At 41.2% G+C, this 22,106-nt stretch overlaps 1 protein-coding gene across 2 annotated transcripts in view; it reads right to left on the bottom strand.

The window, feature by feature from the left end:
• CMTM8 (CKLF like MARVEL transmembrane domain containing 8) overlaps positions 1 to 21,984 on the bottom strand; it is a 36,755-nt gene extending 14,771 nt beyond the window's left edge. Inside the window, exons 1-2 of one of the 2 annotated variants that reach the window (XM_030010506.2) lie at positions 21,809 to 21,984; positions 21,575 to 21,773 (exon numbers count right to left, since the gene is read on the bottom strand). In XM_030010506.2, the coding sequence (XP_029866366.1) occupies positions 21,575 to 21,745 (171 nt within the window). In that variant the 5' untranslated portion in view covers positions 21,746 to 21,773; positions 21,809 to 21,984. Of the gene's footprint in view, positions 1 to 21,574 lie in introns of both variants that reach the window. The other variant, XM_030010505.2, reaches the window with a different exon arrangement.
• Between the last annotated feature and the right edge of the window lie 122 nt (positions 21,985 to 22,106).

Below are 22,106 nucleotides of genomic sequence, written 5' to 3' on the forward strand. Positions count from 1 at the left end.
CTTCCTAGCAAAATTTAAAAATCCACAGTGCTCCCAGAAACATGCCAGTGGTCATAATGGACATGCCAATGAAGTATTTTATCATTTATACAGTACAACTCTTAGTGTCAAACTGAGCAGCAGCTACAGATCTCAAGTTTCCTCTACCTTTGAAAACATTTCTATTTGTATAAAACTGTGCAAAATTCAGTCTCTTCTACTTTCACAGAATTTCTAAAGATTGTCTGAATACCTTTTAAATTATTTTCAAGTAACTAGTTTCAGCATTGAAATTTCCCACAAGTCTTCAAACTTTCTGTCATGCTCTTGGCTCCATGGCAGCACCAGCAACCACCCCTCACTACAGACGAAATGCGAGGGCTCGAGATACTGGCAATACTAGCCATCACTTGAGAGAACTCCCCCACAGAGTTGTTTTTTACGGCAGATTTCCTAAGAGAGAAAACTACTAGAAGCAGCATGTGCCAAAATATGCTCCAGGGGTACATCTTCACTAAAGACTGAACTCTCTTACTCAAGAGCTTAGTCCAAATCCTATTACAAACCACAGAGAAAAACCTCCTGATCCAGGCCTGAAATGGGTCAAGGCCCGCTAGCAGACATTTCATTCAATAGGGAGCACATCTATTCCGGAGTGAGAATTCAGACCAAGCCCTTCAACACCTGATGGACCTCCAGTGCCTTTCCCACAGCTCCATGGGGCAGGGAAGTCCTCTCCCACCTACCCCAATTCCCTAGGAAAGAGTCCAAGAGCGCCTTTGCCTAAAAAACCTGGGCACCAGACCTCCCCACACCTGAGCCAGTAAAGAAGAGCTAGTCCTGATGATCAGACTGTGACACTCATCATCCGGATCAGCCAGACAGAGAGGATGTACTGAATCAGCTGTGGCATGCATAAATAAGGGTATTGGCTTGCGCTTACAAAAGGATTCACACTGACCGGCAAAGCCAGCTTGCAGGAGTGCCCAAGAAACTATAAAGTCTCATTGGGAAGAGCAGAGAGAGGCAGGCAGGCAGTGGCTGGCATGCAAGCGGGAAGCTTATTTTTCTGATCAGAATGGGTATTGCAGTACGAATTGCTGCCTAGGCATAAAGACAATAGTACCTGAGCAAAATGCAGTAGCACACCCCCATTTCATGTTACCTTAATGAGTCTACCGCCTAGTAAAATGAATAAATCACAAAGGTACTCCTTCTCTAGCCTCTACTGTTGACTCCGCTGATCACAGTGCAACTCATGCGTGAGGAGTTTTCTGTGATACAGTGCTCTGGCTCACTGCAACTGACAACTGAGAAAAATAACTCCAGGGTGGGAGAGAGTAAGGAAACCATACTGTCCATCCCAGCAGCGTATTACAATGCTCGAATGTTGCTTCACCTGAGAAATATGTGTGGAATGTGTGAGACCAGAGCTAATACCAGTAACACAGATCAAAAAGAGGTAGCTTAAATTAAAAAAGCAAGAGATGTTTTCTGGAAAACACAGACTGTCCCATCTCTCATCAAAATTGTGAAATCACTACAAAGGAGTTTATTTCTTACTGTTTCTCAGGAATTTTTGTCTGAAAAAATAACTAGAGGTAGGGTAGTGGATATTCAGAAGGTAAACAAGAAATAAGACAGTGCTTGGGTTGTAAATTTTGTTCCATGTAATTAAAAACATCACAACGGAAGATTAGAAACTGTTAGGAAAGGAATAAAAGATAAAAAACTCCACCAAACATAACATATCACAGTGCTTTATAAATCGATGGTGTACTCATGCATTGAGTATGTTCTGTTCATTCCTCTCCCATTTCTAAAATGATTCAGTGGGATTATGCAAGGCACAGAGAATGGCTCCTGCAAAAAAAGAAAGTTAAGTTTGGAAAAAAGATGCATCCAATTTTCTATTGAAGACCGAAGAAGTTTATGACAGAAATATGCAGAACGCTGGCTGGCATAAAGAAAGGAACAAGGACTGGATTAGGACTCAAAACACAAGAAGCATCCAGCTAAATTATCAGGCAGAAAGTTGAAAAACAGAAGGAAGTGGTATTAAAAAAAAAAAAATCCAGAAGAAGAAAAAAACCCAATACATAACCAAATTACAGAATTCATTGCCACAGGAAACATCATACACACTCCTGGAAGACTGGTCAGCCCTGTCTGTATATAATACCTATATACACGATAGTCAAGATGCAACCTTCAGCTCTAGAAATTGCTAAATGTGCAGTTTGCTAGAAGCTAGAAAACTATAGCAGAGAAGGATCTTGTCGTATGTGCTCCTTCTTACACTCCTCCGTAAGTTTTCAGTATCAGTCATTATGAGAGACTGAATAGTGGACTAAACAGACCACTGACCAGATCCATTACAAACACCATTACTAACTTCTGGTTTTAATTTGCCTTACTTTCCTGCAAGAGACCCCGGCAACTGAGTACTGGAAGCTGCAAAAGTGTTAATAGAATAGGATGGGATGACTACGTGTCACATCAATATACCATTTGTTTCTAGAGTAGAATTATGAGGAATAATCTCAATCAATGGTGAAGAAACTGGCTTGAATTATATCATCATAAAATCTATCTTCTCAGCAGAGCAGTGGTTGATCATTAACAGGTCATTAAAATGTGTACAAAGCATAAAGATTGGTCCTTGTCCCAGGGCACTTTCCACATCAAATGCTTTAAGGTTTTTGAGGGCTGCATTCAGGAGCACGCTACTGTTTACTGGTGCCTGTAAATTCTGACTTAACACTTGTGTTTTGCCTGGGGATCTGCACACACAGAGACATTTATATAGGTTACTGTGCACTACGCATATATTAACTTATATACCCTTGCTAACACAGTGCTAGCCATCATTTTATCTACATAGCCACAGCAGAAGACACAGCCTCATCTTTGCCCATGATGTTATATTATCTGACGAAAGTACCTTTATGCAGAATACAGCGCGCTGGGTCCATCCCAGGTTAGTCAGGAGAAAGACCTGCAACCAGCCTCAGAGCTGCTGCAGCTGACTGGGAACGCACCGGTTACTGCTATCAGCATCTCCATCGGGGCCACAGTTTAATGTAAAAATAAAGAGGGGTGGTGCAAAACACCACCAAAGACAAACAGCCTGTCCTAAAAAGCACTTACCTCCTCGCAAGGGCACCCGGTGAAACAGTGGGAAGGCAATGACCTCCACAGTGCTTAACCTCTAAACGTGACCCCAATGCAAGGAGACCGCCTGGCCTCTTATCTAGCAATCATGAGGGATGTGAATAAAAGGAACACTGCTGCTCCCTTTTCCTTCCACTTGAGCAAGGCCCAGCTGAGGCAGGGATTACTCCCACCACCTAGCATTTCCTAAAAAGAAACACCTTGCTATTGTGTAGCAGTGCTGTTGATTTCAAATTCACTATCTCCACAGCTTCCAGACAGAGTTGGGAGAAGTGGTACTCTAACAGCACTGTGGTATCATGGAGCTGGGAATTACTCAGTGGAATTCCTGCCATGCTTTGCTCTTCAGCAGCAGAGAAAGGAAAATGTAAAGTAATAGTATATTAGGTGCAAACACAAAATAATCTGCCTTTTCAGTTACTTTCTGAGGAAGTTTTCACTTAATGCTGCTTTCAAGCATGAATTTTAAAGCAGACAATTAAAAAGCAAAATAGCCACACAGAGACACACATGGCACAGGATACATATTTCTTTGTTTCCTAGTGGTTGCTTTTGTGCAGCCTCTAGAGGTGTTTTTTTGAGGGGAAAAACGTGAAGATTCAGTACAAACACCTTCAAACTAGCAAATAAATTCCATAATTCCATACTGCGATCATTTTTTCTTTTCAAAAGCCTGGTTATAAATCATAAAGATAAGTGAAACTACAAGGTTAAATGGTTTGGATTTAACATTCAAATATTAATGCATTTTGGAGCTCTGAGTAAAAGTTGTAGCTGATTCCATCAAGAAGTAACATTCACAAGTTTGTCCTCTAAACAGCCCTGTCCCCGTCCAGGTAATAGCGAAGAAAAATACATCCTATATGACCCACATGAGATGCAGTTTGATTTGTGATGAGTCCTATCATCAAATTCATACAATGCCATATGATTTCATTGATTTCAATTTTAAAAGATCTTCATACTACAAAATTATGTGCAGATTTGAGAGCTCTTATTAGTAGGGAATATCAATTAGTTGGTGGAAGGACTTAAAAGGGCTTGTAGGGCTTCTTTGTGGCAATTTAATTAAAAAAAAAAAAAAGAAAAAAGGAAAACCATACTTGCAGGCTTTTTGAATTCTTATTTTGAGACTCGAAGCCAAGATTTGGACAAAGGAAGCAATCTCCTCACATTTAACGAGAGTTTCAATTGATAATGAATTTTGTATCTCTTCTCAAAACAGAGTTTCAGGAGTGCAGCTGCACCCTAACTGTGGGATTGGGTCTGCCCCCTCCCAGGTTAGGGTTTTGGGGGGCATTTCTTGGGTGGGGCAGATGACAAGCTTAAGGTACGACCTTTTGTTTGCACAAATGTAGCGACTGGTTCACACATATGAGAGTTTTTCTCAGAAGAGCTGCAGGCTTTCAAGTCAAGTAGCAGAGATGTGTTTGTGGAGGTAAAGACCATGGTATAGTCCTTGTGCTCTGAATATGAGTTCTCCTTTATAAAGCACACACACAAACTGTGAGTTTGCATGTTTAACCTGCTGCGTACACTGAATACATGTTTGTTTTGGTACTTTTGGAAAGTGCACTGTGAGAAAATTATTTCCTTTGCACAGAAAAATTAGAAAAAAAGACTATCAGCTTCAGTAATCTCTAACTGTCAGTAATCCCTTTTTACTTTTTCTTTTATTATTTAAACTGGAAAAGCTCAGAAGTAGATTCTGAGTTCAAAAGATACAGGGTCATACGTGTCTGTCTGCATGTGTCTTCCCCAATGTGGCTATTTATTATTATTTTCATTACTACAACTACCATTGTTTCTTAATGGAACATCATGGTAGGAAATGTTTGCTCTTTTGTTCTAATTAACTTACATAAGTGAAAAGTGTTCTTCTACCTTAATCTTGCCTCTTCTATTTACATACAAACTCTTCCTTTGGAAGAAGTTTTATAGCACTCTATCTTCCTTTCTCACATCTTCCCTGAAGGAATACAGTTCCTGAGGTTAGAAAAATACCAGCTTCGCAATAAATGGCAATAATTTGTGTAAGTTACTTTTAACATTTGGTGCATGTCCATGTAAAATACACATACCCACAAAGAAAGTCATTCTGCCATCGTTTGTACGTTAATAAGGTGAGCTATTTTTAAAAGATAATTCCTAACAATGGTTACTTATGAATTATGACTGATTATTTATTTAGTCCACTTTGTTTAAATGGTGTCTACATTCTTCAGGAGAACAATGCTGTATACAGCTGCTTTATTAATAATGTCACTGGCTCTCTGTTGCTATTTTTACATCTCCATCTTCCTGTTAGGCCATGTAAATAGAGATGCCTATAATTAGCGGACGCACAGCATTGTTTCACAAATCTTAGCTGTTACATTAAAATAGAAAGTTTATTACTTCTTTGGGAATAACTTTTATTTTGCCCTATAGTTAAGATACACAGCCGTAAAGCCAGATATGATGCAATGGAAAAATCAAAGAGAGTATCTGCTAAGAAAGCCTACTGCTGCATTCTACATCCATTTAAACAGGAGGAGAATGTTAACTGCTCATTCAAAAAGAAGATTTTTTTTTTAATTTTTTTTTTTTTAGAATGAAAGTATCTTTTAATTTCCAGCTGAACACCACAGAAATTGGTGTTGTACAATACAGAACTTTTTATCACTGTGAGGCAAAATCCTCTAGCCACCAAAAGTTGAAAGTTTCCCTTGCCTGACAAACAGAAGACATGAGAAAATAAGCCTGCACCCAGATCTGTTGTTGTCTGATTATTTAGAAGCTTATTGTACCTCTTGACTATTTCTATATTGAATCCCAAATATAAAAGTCCAACCCCAGGAACCATTACCCATGTTTTTAGGTAGAGATTAAGGATTTTACAAAGATTGATCCACATGTTGTAGAAATACCTCATTGAAAAATCTTTTTCCTTCTCTGGCAAAATTGCTTTCCTTCCTGAATACATTTTGCATTAACAACATAGAAGAACAGCATGCTTATAAATATTTAAGATTTGCATATGCTTTGCTGGAGGCATTTGTGTTCACAGACTTCACAGTCAAAAAGGACCATTTTGGCCATGTGGGCAATGGTATAAAGATTTCAACCTACAATATGCTTTTTGGAAAGAGATGACGTCTTGGCATAGACACTGCAATGGTAAGATTCATCTTGTCTCTAAATAAGCTGCCATATGCCTACTACTCTCATTGTTGAAAAACCTCAGCCCCACTTCTCATCTGAATTTGTCTGAAGTCAGTTTCCGGGCATGTCCATTTCTGAAATATCCATCTGTCACTGATATATCAAAGATAACTTTGCACTAAGAGTCATATTTAAAATTGTTGACAAGACAGAACTGAACAAGAGGTAATCACAAATACTAACATTGCTTCTGACAACAAGCTATGCTTTTTTTTTCCCTTCTTGTTTTCATTCTCTTTTTTCTTTTCATGGTAGCAGTTGAAAGAGTTTACTTTGAAAGAATCAAGAACAGGCCAAATCCAGAATTAAGTTTTCAGTAGAGATCTATTTAAGAGTTTTTACCACTGTTCCACAATTAATGTTTGCAGAGAAGTTTAGGGTACAAAAGCAACTTTAAGATGAAGAATTACATGCAAGTGAAAATACTAATGCCAAAGGAAAAAAACTAATTGGACAAACATGTAAAAAGACACTGCAGATCAGTCATGCTTTTAGAGAAGTCCTTGTTACCGTGCTCCACAACTTTATTTTTAAGGTTCTGAAGAAAAAAAAGTCCACAAGCCTGAAGGACTTCTCACAGCCTGTCTGCTCTCCATAATAGATACTCAAGTGGTACACGCAGCATAAAAGAACAAAGGAAAAAGCTCCGTGGGATACCTGACACTTGAAATTCAAACTACCAAAGTCATAAATTAAGTATATATGCCTGTGTGTGAGGCAGGGTATAATGTTCTCCAACTGCTTCAATGGGCCTCGTGTAAACAAAGAACAGAACAACTGGCTACAAATGACAGCTTTCTAGTGCAAGGGAAAAAAAGTCTCCAATCAAGGGAAAAAAAAAAAAAAAAAAAACAACTTTCAGGGCCTGAAGACATTGGCTTATTCAGATTTAAATAAGTGAGTGGAAATTATTTAATGTCCCTCAGACGTCTGCTCTGCTTTTCTGCCAGAGGTTGCTGCCCTGCAAGGGTGACTGCATACAAAGCTGCTCCTGAATTACTGCACTCCACTGCCCAGTGTATCCGAGGTAGACAAATCACTGGTTTGGTGTATCACCGTATGCTAAACTGTGAACTGCAATGAACAGCAAGGCATGGAGACCTTTCCAGCTGTCTGCATTTAAGAGCTACCAGCCTGAAACCAGAACTTCTGTATTTGCCTCCTATAATACATAAACACAGAAAAGTCAAGAAACAAGCAGGAACAAGTCCTTCTTAGCTGCTGCTCTCACTGCATGCACTTATGCTTCACTGTCCCCACAATACAGCTAATAGATTTGGGGTTTTCAAGCATACCATTTCTCTCTCTAAACCTGATTTTCCAATACAGTTCACAGATGTCAGAACTGCTGCAAACTACAGGGATTACTACGGATTAGTGGATCTTCCATGCCTGAAAGATAAATGTTTAGAGCGGTTATACCTCATAACAGAAAGGTACTCCCCATACATTCTCCTTCTAGCTCCTCTGCAGGCATAGTACTTTCCTCTGGCAGATGAGCATGTTGTTAGACTGAAAACTGGTACAATCAAACATATCTAGCAAAATGTACCCACAATCCTAGCACAGGCTAGAATTTTGTCCTAAAATTCAGGCAAATCTCCTCAGCATGAGATCAAAATATTGGTCTAAAACATAAGCACTGATTGCTCTCCATCCCATTCAACCTCCCCCCATCCCCTGCATTACAGAAGCTGAGTCAGCACATCAGGACACCGGCTCTGTCTCAGGGCATGGTCCTGCGCATGGGCATAGACTAAATTGTGAGAAGAGAGGACAAGGCTACTACACCATCAACCATTGGCAGATGAGTAAGGCAGGTAACTAGAGGGCAGTCACCTTGTCAGCCTTCAGCACAAATTTGCAACGGCCTACCAGTCAACCACCTCTGCAGTGCTCAGGTCACAGTTCATCGTGGTTTAAGGCAATAGGAACTGTGACTGGGTCAGCTGCTGGTTTAGCGGAGGCAGCCATGACCTGACCTGGCCGGCAGCTAGCAGTACCAATATCCAAAAATGCAGCAACCAACTTTGTCAAAAGCTATCTGCATCTGACCTGCAATATATTAGGAGCAAAAGTGATGCAGCACATACAACAAAGTTGTAAGGAGGAGAGCTCTAGGTAAGGTAACATAAGCCAAGGAGCTGAGGGGTTACAGGCTGAGGGTATGCTCTGTGCTGGCAGCAGGCTTCCTTCCCACCCAGGTGGTTCTTCTGAAGAACCTCAGCCTTTCCCTGTAGTTCTGTTTATATTATACCATCTCCAATATACACAAGCAACTAAATTATATTTACTTAGCTAACCTCCACACCTTTTCCCCTTTCTCTTTCCTCAGATTTGGATCACAGCTTTCTTCTGCCCAACATTTTCTTCCCTAGAATGACAATAGTGTCGATACAATAAAGAGGTGTTACCAGTCTTTGTTCAAATACTCTTTGTTGAGTATTTCAGCTATTTACCTCCTGCTCAGAAGTTCCTGTTTTCCCACTGAGGGGGGAAGGGAAAACCATAAGCCTGTATAGCAATATGGTGGATTTTTGTTTAAAAAAGTCTGTTTGCAGAGATATTTAGTACATTTGCCCCCCAAAGCATATTACTAGTTTCAAATCAGAGGGAAAATTCAAATCAAAGAGGGAAAATTTTTTAGAGAACTAAAAAAAACACCCCTGACTACAAAAGTACTATTTTACAGGTACCCCTTTCTTCTAGCTACCAACAATTGCTATACCAAAATTCTCAAATCCACACACATTGAAAACTTGGCCCATTATCATGAACTGTGCACAGACACAGAGGCATGTAATGTAACCTCCTACTGCCAACAATATTACATGTCTTAGCAAATAACACCAAGAAAACAGAAAGGAATTAGGGCACTGAAAGACATCACTAGCTGCGAGCTTTGCTAGTTCACACAAAGGGAGAAGAAAGAACACAGCATGCATAGCTATTTGCCTTTGATACAGAAGAAGGCATATGTTGTTTGATAATCCAGTGATAAGGCAGGAAAACTATGGGACACACTCAATTGTTGGACTGAAGAAACATGTTTAGATTGACATTTGTGACGTTGAGCTGCTTTGACATCTAGGATTTAATAGTACCATGAGGTTATGGTGATGTGGTTGTAAGAAAATGACCAATGCTACATCACAAAATAAGGCATCTCCTTGTACTGTGGGATGCATGACTATAGGGAGCTTTAAAGAAATATGTAAATTAGACATTTGGGTTATAAAAGGGCACGTCCAAGGAATGGATCTGCACAGCTTCTCCTTTTACTACTCTTCAAGCTAAAGAAACTGCGCATACGAAACAAGGTAAACAAACTGGTAGCATAACAGTGCTTTGTAGGAATTTTGGGGGGAATCTGAGCAACAAGTGGGTTAACTGTGCCTTTCATTTTTACAAAGTCAATTTTAGCACAGTAGGTCAACACAAAAAAGGTAAAAAGTGTTAATTAGGCTCCTCCTAATCTCAGCCTAATTTGACAGCAAGTATTCCGCACAGAGGTATTGGACAGGAAAGGTCTTAAGGGAGGTGATCTCTTTTGTTAGACTAATCCATGGAGTTGGCAAAAGAAACAAGAGGGGAAAGTTTCTGGGCACACACTTCTCTCCAGCGCTGAACGGAAGGAACAACAGAGCCACCCCTTTACCAAATGCTAACAAGTGGATAGGAAATGACTATCGGAAAGGAGCTGCTGATCTTTAAGAGCCCGACAAACAATATAAGTGCCAATTAGCATGTACAGCCTTCGCAGTAGGTAGGCTTTCATGTTCTTTTCATTTCATGTGCGGATATGTTGGGATGACTGAAGTCAATGGGAAATTTGCAACAGGTTTTAATAGCATCAAGAACTGATTCATTATAACCTTCTCTTCATAACAATATTGTTTGTGTACATTAGATCTTAGTCTGATTTCATTCCCATCAACTCATCCGGACTTTATTTGCACCACTTCTCAGGGTCATCTTGTTTGTGTACATTGTTTATGTAATCTTACAGAAACAGCAACCAACACAAGTCAAAACTAAGTGTTCTTTTAAAATGCACTTCACCTTCTTTTTTAAACCAAGAAGCATAAATTGAAGAGGCATTTTGAAATAAAGCTCAGTTTTTAATGTGAAAATTATTTCAGACATAGTTTGGGCTGGGTTGGTTTGTTTTGTTTTGTTTTGTTTTCTGAGGCTAGCATTCCACTGTTCAGCTTAATAAGAAAGTGAAAATTAGATGTAACCAAGCTTAGAGAATTCCACTCATTTATTGCTGTGTACTCAGTTTAATTTTAACTTGACCTGGTAAAACACTTTCTAAGACACCCCATCTCACCTTTAGCACATTATCTTGACCTGCTTACTTCAGGCAAACATTTGCTAGATAGTTCTCTGTTACTGCATAAAGAGAATGTCAAGTTCTTTGTACAAGTGTCTGGTCACGTTTCATGATTGCCAAAGTCTAGAAAGAAATCCCAAGTTTGAACAAAATGTTTGGAAACCTTATTCTCCTGGCTAAGATTCCTACTCTTTTTGCTGAGAAGATAAACAGGGAAAATTCTTTAAATATACCAAATGGAACAATGAGGATGTAAATAGTAACATAAAAAGTTGTTTATCATTATTCCACTCTTGGTAAGTCTCACCATTCAATTATAGTTCTATAGGCCTGTGTCATATGTTCAAAACTGGTTTTATACATCTTCACATGGAGGTCATAATTCAAACAGAAAACAAACCACAAGAGAAGCCATCTCTAAGTAGGTCATTACTTTTCTCTTGCACACTGCCTTTTAAAGTTAAGTCCCATTAATGCAAGAATCAACTCAAAAGAGTAAAATAAGGTTTGTGATTTTCGAAAACTAAATATAGTAATTTCCCAATGGCAACTGTCTTTCCGTCCATTACAAATTTCATTTGGCATCCAGACTCTGTCATTAGCCAAATTCCTGTGCATTAGAAGAAGAAAAAAGAACACTAATAATGTATTCATTTGTACTGTGCTATATCTTAGTAACACCACAGGGAAGGAGAAATATTTTCATCTTGGAGGTCAAATGGCAATCCACAATAGTAAATAACTGTTGTAACTGTATTGCACAGTCCAATGAACATGGCTTATGCACACAGCAAGGCTTCAAAATATCAGAGATCCCAATAGAGATCCTGCTTTTCCATGCATCCCAAATTTCTTATATTGAAGAACTTTCCAGCCTTTTTCTAAAAATCTTTCATTGAGGTCATCACAAGACTGTGGTAGGTCTGACAAAACCCAAGTCTGTCCAACCTGCTCTATGCCTATGGCTCAGCCAAAAGCATTTGTTTATTTAAAAGAAAGAACCTTCCGCAATGCAAGAACCAAACATGTCACAATATTCACCAATAACCTCCTAAATCACTGTATCACTATCAGTGCTTCTAATACTGTTCTAAAACACAACAGTGTTTTTCATAGTTTTGTCCACCTACAGCTTTATGAAACCATTAAAGTTGGATGTCTCGTATTGAGCAGAGCCTATTCTTTCAGTTGCCTCACACCTCCTCTCGTAAGGCCCCATTTTGCCAAATTCTTATGGTAGGAGCTGCATCTTCTATGTTAATTGCCTGTGTCAAGTCTGAAGAAGAGCAGACTGGATGAAGGTCGTTCAAAGCAGGCCTTCAGCAAGTTGCCCTGAGCTGCTGGGCAAGAAGGCTTGAAGGAATGAAGGGACAAAAAAAAAACCCAAAACAACAAAAAATACCACAACTGGAAGAGTTGGAGAATTAGGACTTGGGACAAAGAGGCAGAAGAGTGGACAAAAGAGAGACAGGCACAAACACATGATGAAATACTTTCAATTAAGTATGCAACAGTGCCGGAAAGAAGTTCTTCACACATCTTAATTCTGTCATTAGTTAAGTATACATTATGGTATAGTCTGTAATTACATGACCACATACTTTCCCCTTCTCTACAACACTACCTGCATGCAGCAACAGAAGGGAGAGCCTTATTCAGAACTAATGCCTTCCACTATTTTGCCTTCTCCTTGTTTACTTGTGTGGCCTGCAGACTTGCTCCCTGCATGTAAATCAGAGCTTTGTATCTGCTTGGGCTCCTTAAAAGTACTTTGTTATCTGAATTATCTCACAGGTCATTAGTAAACTATTAAACACATCTTTGTGAGATAAAGAAGTATGGTATCCCAATTTTACAGACAGTGCACTGAAATGAGGGTCAAAAGTACTTCTTGCCAAATTTCACTGGAAAACTCTTTTTTCCCCACAACACTTAATACGGCACTGCATTTTGCCTTTTCAGAACATAGCTCCTATTGACTTCAGCTACAAGTGCGAATAATCATTTCTTTTGCATCTCAGACCCAAAGCTGGGGATTCAGAAAACAAGGAGAAAAGCGAGCACACTGAAATGTAAGGCTTACTTGCCTTATCTAGCATCCCACAGGAACACTGTGGTGCAAGCAGAAGACAAAAATCAAATTTTCCAAGGAAGCAATTAGCCAGGAGACCATCCTTTCTCCTTGAATAATCCCCTTCCTTACTCACGACATGCCTTCCTCCAATGCTGTATGCACAATATCCCAGTCACTCCCAGAAAAACTCTCCTGTGCAATGACCGTGACAGAAGTTTCTTGATAAAGTAACATGATCACGCAGGTTTTGACTGGATACCATGGTCTGCACACAATCCAATACCAAACCAACACTGCCAGGGTAAACATCAATTCTGGTGCTTCTTAATTTCCAAGGCCTTCAGCTGTAATGATATTTTTTTTAATGTTTTTTTATATGCCCGTACACACACTAGCTCTTTAAAACAGCATATGATGTTACTGGTAGCAAGGTAGATCATGGTTTCGAAATTAAACTAAAACCAAATCAATGCAGATGCTGTCATTTTTCCATGTTTTTTTTTCCCCTCTAAGGACTGAATAAAAGCACCACCCTCCCTAGCATGTACCACAGTTGTGCTCTGAGCCTGCATAGGACAATTGTGCATTTGTTTATGCTTTCAAATCTACAGCAGTAGTAACAGGCATCCAGCCACGGATTCACCCTCCCCTCACCTGATCCTTGCCAGAGTCTGCCCTACAGTGGCTGTCTCCAGTAGGAGACAACCAAGGCTGATTTTATCAGTTGAAGTGTCATTTTAAAGGCACATTGCATAAGTTTCCCTTTTGTTGGAGGGGTTTTTCACCTGTTCCCCTGCCCCCAAATGCTTAAATTCCTGCCTGCAACACAGTCCATGTCTCCTTTTAAGTTTTTCCTATGGTTCCTCATACTTCTCTCAAAACTGCACTGCCACATTCAGCTATTACCGGCTGCAGGAGCCACAGCCTTGGAAATAGCACTCCTGTTGAATGAAGAGAGCAAATGCTGCTAAAATACATATTAAAGGGACTCTTTCATGTAATCACTATGCACATGTACAAAGGAAAAAAAAGGGGGGGACCCTCCTAGTGGCTGTACAGCTTTCAAGCTACATAAATGGATTCTGTGTGAAACAGTGTCACCTTTAATATTTTAAATCCAGGCCTGGACACAGCAGTCACATTTGAAGCTGATGACACAAACCAGTCTGGTTTTCAGGTATGAAGCAGAGGTTCTTGACAGGTTTCCTTTCAAGTTGTGCACATCAGACCATCAGCTAAACACAAACAGCAGTTACTAGAGTATGATCTGAGAGGCTGCTTTCCCCACATGGCCTCTTTCCAGTCCTACCTAGGATTTTTCAATATATTTGTTCTTTGTAACCAGATTATGATATATCCAAAGACTGACATCATCTCGCTGATTATTACCGTGCTTGCTTAGGTTGCCCCAGTTCTAAATCTGATTTTAGTGCATCTCTCATTGCACCAGAAACATTGTGGCTGCCTAGAACAAAATGCTAGGACAGCATCCCTCTAATGATACCAATTTGTTGAAACTGTTTTTATTTTGCTTTCAAGATTTCTGTCTCAGCAAACTTGTGGTTGCATCAGCATCATCTGCACACCCACACCTTGCAAAAACAAACAGGATCAGCACTCGGTATTGTGCTCAAACTTGGCAAAAATGCAGTCACACCCAGGACTGACCCAAGTCAGTGTAGGGAAGTCATCTGGTAAAGCCTGAATCCAGTATTAATGAATGTGGAACCAAGACCCCAGCCTCTTTCAGTTCACTAACTTAAGCTTAACACCAAGCCTTCCTTGGACCAGATCCAGCTCCCACTGAAAGCAGTGACTTGATTCTTTCCTTACTCAGTCCCTCCTTCACTGGAGTTCTACCAGTCTTATACCTGAGCCGCTCCTTTCAGAGACAGGTGAATTGGTGCCAGCAGCTTCCACGGGAACTGGCACAGGCCGTATGAACAGAAGTACCTTGCCAAAGGTCTGATGGATGCTAAAATCTATTTGTGATTTGACCCCATTTCTGGGGGTCCTCTCTGCAAGGACTCACTTTCTACTGCTTTTGTGGAATTGGAACAAGGGCAAGTGCAGAAATATCACGCTGTTCCAATATGCACTTTATTCAAAAGAAAAACTAAGTTAAAAAATAAATATATACTCACATTTTTATATATATATATCAAAGAACAAAGCTGATATTTAAGTATGTCTTTAAAGCATTCTTCTCTTGAAGGGATAATGACATTTCATACATATTCCACCTTAACCTTGAGTTATTGAGAATATTTTGCATTTTTGACCTTTTGTAAAATATCTGCATTCTATCTGAGAGGCATTTTCACCTTCTTAGCATGTCAGTCCTAATGCTGTTTCTATCTGCACTTGGAGCATGTTCCAGACAACACTTCCCAAAGCTTCTGTTTTCTTGTGTGTCCCCCAAACAGTTCTCTCTTCCCAAGGAAACACCATGTCCTGGTTTTGGCTGGGATAGAGTTAATTTTCTTTCTAGTAGCTGGTGTAGTGTTATGTTTTGGATTTAGTATGAGAATAATCTTGATAACACACTGATGTTTTCAGTTGTTGCTAAGTAGTGTTTATACTAAGCCAAGGATTTTTCAGCTTCTCATGCCCAGCCAGCAAGAAGGCTGGAGGGGCACAAGAAGTTGGGAGGGGACACAGCCAGGACAGCTGACCCAAACTGGCCAAAGGGATATTCCATACCATGTGACATCATGCCCAGTATATAAACTGGGGGGAGTTGGCCTGGGGGGGGGATCGCTGCTCAGGAACTAACTGGGCATTGTTTGGCAAGTGGTGAGCAATGCATTGTATATCACTTGTTTTGTATATTGCGATTCTTTTTTTATTATTCTTGTCATTTTATTATTGTTATTATTATTATTCTTATTATCCTCTTCCTTTCTGTCCTATTAAACTGTTCTTATCTCAACCCCTGAGTTTTACTTTTTTTTTTTTTCTTTCCCAGTTCTCTCCCCTATACCACTGGGTGGAGGGGGAAGTGAGCAAGTGGCTGAGTGGTGCTTAGCTGCTGGCTGGGGTTAAACCACGACACACCCTGATCTTCTCCAGGAAACCAAAGACTTTTAAGGAAACAGAACTTTAAACATTTATATGATCATGGAGGAAGATGGAAATCATCTAGATGTGTGTATTCACTACACTAAGGACAGTTACAGTAAAGGTTAGCAGTGGAACAACAGCACCTCAAAAGGGAGAACTGAAACCTGACTTCAATGAGAGTTTTGTCTGATCTAGAGCAAAGGAGAGAGCTTAGACTTTATATGTGTGCTTTCTTATTCATGCACAGGAAGATGAAGCTACTGGATGAATTGACTGACTAGTCCAGGATACTTTTTTTTTTTCACTCAGTAATTCAAAGTGAATCATTTTCAGACCACACTTACGTACATCTCTAGGCAAATCACTTGTTCAACACATGAGAAGGTGCCTCAGTGTTGTCAACTACATGCAAGCAGACACACTGTGACTCGAGTAAATATTGCATTACAAGAAGAAAACAAAAAGAAAAAATCTCTACTGTTCCTGATAGAAGAGAAACTCTTGATGCTACTCAGGTGAGGAAAGAGGCTTTATGAAATTCCCTCTGTGTTTCTGACGGCTATTCCAAGAACTGGGGGTGCAGGAGGAGCATGGGATCTATACACAAAACTCTGAACTGCAGTCAGAGAGGGCATAAGACTAAAAGAAAAAGCTAAATGCAAGGAGAGCTTTAAAAATATTAAGTACAATTTTTGTCTTTTAGCTTTTTCACAGTACATGGTCTCACTGTATTACTTCTGTTTTTCTTCACATTTATATGATTTTATTGCTAACTTAATTCAAAACCTGAATATCTGTAGAAGATTTTGATGCATCTCTTAGGAAAAAAAAGGAGGGAAAAGCCTATTGAACAAACACTTGGACATGTTCAGTTGTTCTGGTTTTGTTAACCTCAATATCTTAATTCTGACATAACTTTCAATATCTATTTAATATTCTGAGGCTCACCACTCTACTAGAATAAACAAATTCAACAAGATTTCTTTTCTGAATTAACCTTTGAAGGTCTTACATTTGAAGAACAATGAAACAGTGATCAAAACAATTTTTATTGTCCAGAAATGTAAATTCAAACCATAAAATTATGTGGTGCCAATACTGTAAGTAACCTCCTATCAGGCTTCTATTTCAAGTCCTTATCTTATTCTGGGCATTTCACTCAAAGAATAATCTGCATAGAATAGCATGAAGAAATGCAGCTGTAATTACAATTTACTAAAATTTACACTATCACAAGATCTCTCTTGCAGCACCAGCGTAACAACCTTCCAAGCTATGTACTTGTACTTGTTTTTGTTAAGGACAAATAGCCATTACAAGCCTTAAAATTAGTAGGGCAAGTTTTACGAGAGACTGTATCTAGGAACACACTGGTGTGAAGCAACAATCTGAAGGAATCAATGTCATCGTGCTAGAAAGTAAATATTTTTATAACTACATCCATAGCAACCACAAAACTCTTCACTTCACCAAAGTGATCCATAATGCTTGACTTGAGAAGCTGATTTAAAGAGCTGAGAAGGTATCACTAGCCATCATTTATCCTGGCCATCAAATTCCCAGGAAGACAAATATATAGTCTTTCTGGGCCATCACTGTACAGAAAACAAACACTCAAGAGACATCTGCGGAAATCACTATAGTTTCGAAAGACGCAAGTATAAGTCCTTCTTTTGAAACTATAAGTCCTCTGGGGGCAGGGGTGTGTGTTCCATTATAGGAATAAGTATCAATTATCTTCTATAGGATGTATTTTTACTGCAGTGTCAACTCAGGTGAACGACATCTGAATTAAAGACTTATGTAACACCACTTATGTCTTACATACTACTTTTCACCAACAGATCTCAGTGTGCCTTACAAAGATTTGTATCCATATTCCATGAACAGAGAAGTCATTCAGAGAAGTTAAGGAGATGCAGATAAATTCATTGTCAGTAGTCACTGGCCACCTAAGGCCAGTGAATCTGTTTCCTGAGTCAGAAGACCCTGTCCTGTTCAGCAAGCATCATTACTTCTGTATATAAGTAATTTGGATGAGCTTCCACACACCAAACCTGCGTTTTATGCCAGTTCCCAAAGGCGCCTCTCAGAAATCCAGTGGCATTTTCTATTTTGTTCTTTGCACTGAAATAAACGGACTCCAGTTCTTTCTCAGTAAGTGGCAGGAAACCTTGCATGCTCTCTGGTCATGGAGGCAGATGTAGAAGGCAAAGGAAATCTGTCAGCACCAGGTAATTTAGCCTACATTTCAGGCTGCAGTTCTGTTCAGTAGTTCATTCATACTAGATGTGTGCAGTGCTAGGCCAAACGGCATTACAAAATTAATCTGAACCACGTTTGGGTACATGATTCCATTACCGCTGAATATGCACAGTCAACTTCATCCCAGATATATGCTGGCTTTAAAGCAGTTACGTAAAAGACAGATAATACCTGATCCATCATAAAACCTGTCTTTATAAAGCTAACTCATTTTGAACAAATTGGCAACAGCAGACTGAGTTAATAGCAGACCAGTGTTTTGCAGCACTGCAAAGAATCTCTTAGTAGGAGCCGTTAAGCTGAATTTACTGTGCCATTAAACCACAGCCTCAGCGCAGAGGTAGGCTGGTTACCAGTGCACATGAAGTCCACGCAGCAGTTAATTCATCTTCACAGCACCCAAATTAGGGAGGTAAGAGCAAAACCTGATCAAGATCCTTCATTTAAGGGACTGAAAGATTTCATTTATGTGGTAACTTTGTGCTTTTCCATTCTCTTTCGTTGAAGAATAACACAGATTTGCCCTTTGCCTATACGGAGAAGAAAGCTCCAGTTTCAGAGGCAGGAGTCACAGACTGCACTCCTCTTGCTGTATGCATATCGCTGACTGACAGCAGCAATAATCAAATATTTATGCAGCCCCACAGTGCAAATTCTCAGAACATTTAGCACTGTTGTTTAACACCGGTAGCTTAGCTTTAACATAGTATCCTAATAAACGCTGTGTCTGGCAGATGAGTAGCTGCAGTGATAACAGGTATTACTAAAAACAGTCCTCTTCCCTGTCCGTCTGGCAGATGTCTCCAGAGCAGGAGCAGCAGAAGCAAAGGTATGCTCTTACCACAGCTGCTGCACTTCAGAGCTTGGTGCTTAGACTGAAAATAATCAGGCTACAAACTCCTGAGACTGAAATACAGACACACATATGAGTTTGTCCCATTTACAGGTTTGCAAATCCTTAGCAGATGGATCATGCTGTGGGCCGGGGGTCAGTACTAAGGGTCAGAAATATCCTGAAGAGCTAATCTGTGCAGGCAAGCCACAACTTTTATGTATATAAGATGATCAGAACAGGCAGGATCTGACTGATTTAGGGTACACAACTCCATTACTGCTGAATATGCACAGCCAGTTTTGAAATAGAGATCTTATGTAAAGCTAGTCATGCTCTCTTAAAGCACGTTTTCTCAGAAAAAAAAAACAAACGTACAGAACTGGTGGAAAAGGTTTGATCAAAACCCAATGACAAACATATATATATATATACACACACATACATATAAACTTACTTATTTGATTTTAATAACTGGTTTTATTTCAGTTAATTCCACATCAAGGTATTCACTAATGTTTTTCTTCTCCTTGAATTTCACAGAAGAACTGTTACTCTACCCGCTTTAAAATAAGTGGGGTTAAGAACCAGAAGTATTTCCTCAAAGGCACTTTCTAGCAATACTCTACTTCTGTAGGACCTGCCTTATTGCTTTCAACTTCATATTAAAACTGCCCTCCATTCTCTCAAATACCTCATCCCATACCAGTATAAGTTCGCCTACATTAGAGACTTCTGTTGGCACCTTTGAGTTGGCCAGGAACTGTACATCTTCACACTGTTGATCAGTAAAAATACATAAGTGGAAGCCTGTAGCGCAGACACAACTCTACACTAGCCCAGAAAGTCACGTAGCATTGAGGTTCTTTCTGAAGCTGGTAAACATGTTCTCAAGTACTTATGAAACTTAAACCAAAGCTGGCTCTAAATGTCAATATTAGCAGACTCAAGCATCTCAAAATGGTGGCTGAAGATTTTATAATTATTCCAGGAGTCAAGAATGGCCAACGAGAAACAAATTCCCCCTAAAAACCATCGTCACTCTGTTTAGAAAGGTAAGCTACACAAATATCATCACCTGTCAACACAAACTAGAAAGCACAATTCCAACAAAAAGTAAGCAAGAGCCTGTCCATGCCCTGTGGCCATGTAACTCAACCTAAGTGCAGCTGATGTAGTATTTGTAGCCAGGCTGAATATATGACATTCCAGCAGGGCTTGGCAAAAGCCTTGGGCACCTCTCTAACAATCTACAGTGGGATCAGTCTTCAGATAAAGTACAGGAAAGGTTCACAGTTCTGTTGTAATTAGTAACTGAAAAAGAATGGAAAAGCAAGCAGCTTTTCTTTCAAAACCCGAGACTTCTTTATTCACAGATCAACCACAACTCAGACCGCGAAGCATTCCCTGTATTTAACAACTGAAACAAGCCTACAATCACCTACCTACTAAAGATGGCCAGAATTCCCAACCATGACAGCATACAAGGTACCAGCTGGTAGCAGGCTCTGACTTTACACCCTCACCACTACTTGCCTGCACAGCAGCTGCCATCTCAATCAACGTCCTTTCTCTGATGGCACTGTTCCTGCCAGGGGTCCTACACCACATTTCAGCCTGAAGCTTTGCTTGGTTATTTTAACTTTGAAGTCAGCAAAACCAACAGTCCTTCCACTGCTCTGGTGAAGCACAATGTTTTCAAGCCTTGAAAATGAATCTGGTCAGATAAGTTAATCCTTCCAGCATCATCAAAGCAAAATCATCACACAGGAAACTCAAAAAATTTGTTGGGGCAACCAGCTCTTTAAGTTCCTCAACTATTAATAGCGTAGATGAGCAGACTTAAAGAGAAATGCATTATTTTTAAGCGGAGATGCTGAGTATTTATTGCTTAAGACACCGAGAATAGGCAGGCCTGCAGAGGGACCCCAGCGTTGCGTTGTTCGCTGCCTAGCACTAAGGCAAATGACTAAACCCCATACTGCCTGGCCATCTGTATGTTTGTTTACAGCTTATAAAGTACCTGCAAAAAATAAAATCACTACCAAAACCAAAAGGTGTTCGTTCCTATCCCGCTCTGCACAGGTGTATCCAACCACTAAGAGCTTAAGGAAACGTTTTTTATTGACCTACAAAACGAAGATAAGTTGCCTAATTAACTCTCACATCACGGTTATCTGTGCGCTATAAAGTATGAAGCGTGTACAACCAACGTAGTTAAAGAAAAGCCTCCAAAAATCAGTTCCTGATCTGCCAAAACTCATTTTTCCGCTACAGGAGGTGATGATACCGCATGCGCTGCGGGAGACTGAAGAGACCGCACGTGCCCTGTATTACTTTTGGATCTGTCGACAGTTTCGAGGCGGGAGCGCTGTGTCCTCCCCCCGCACCCGGTCTTTGTTTCCAAGCCCCTTCCCTCCGCTTCACCTGCCGGTACGGACCGCTCCAAGCCGCATCAGGCGACGATGACCCGAGAGGAAACAGCCCGACCTCCAAACGGCAGCGGGAACCCTCCACGGCGGTGACCCGAAAATCTGAGCTGAGCGCCCTGGGCCGGGCCGGGCCGGGCCGACGCTCCCCCGCCCCTCCGCGCACCCCCCCGGCCCGGCTCCTCCATGGCCGCCGCCGCCTCCCCGGGGACACTCACGATCTCGGTCACCATGAGGAGCCCGGGCAGGGTCCGCAGGAACTCCCTGTCGTAGGCGAGGGTGCTGGAGCTGGCCGACAGGTTGGCGGTGAAGGAGCTGCTGGTGGTGGTGACCGTGTGGGAGCGAGGGCGCGGCGGCGGCTCCTGAGGCGGCGGCACCGGCGGCTCCATCCTCGGCGCCGCGGGGCTGCCCCGCGCCGGCCGCCCGCCCGGCCAGCCCCGAGCACGGCGGCGGGGCGGAGGAGGGGGCGGCGGCCGCCTGACGGGCGGCGGGAAAGGCGCCGCCGCGCGCCGCTTTGTGTGGCCCCGGCACCGCGGGCAGCCCCTCGCCTCAGCGCGGAGGGGCGGGGGGGGCGGAAGGGTGCTCGGTGCTCGGCGCCCAGCCCCGGGCGGGGAGGCGGGTCCGGTGGGGTGCCGCCCGCCCAGGAGGCCGCCCGGCCGTCCCGTAGCTGCCCCCACCCTCCCCGGGGCGGGAGCGGGGCAGCCGCCTTACGGGGCGGGTGCTGGGGACCGGCCGCCCGAGGCCGGTATG

This window comes from Aquila chrysaetos, chromosome 3 (genome assembly GCF_900496995.4).
Source record: "Aquila chrysaetos chrysaetos chromosome 3, bAquChr1.4, whole genome shotgun sequence".
Taxonomy (NCBI): Eukaryota; Metazoa; Chordata; class Aves; order Accipitriformes; family Accipitridae; genus Aquila; species Aquila chrysaetos.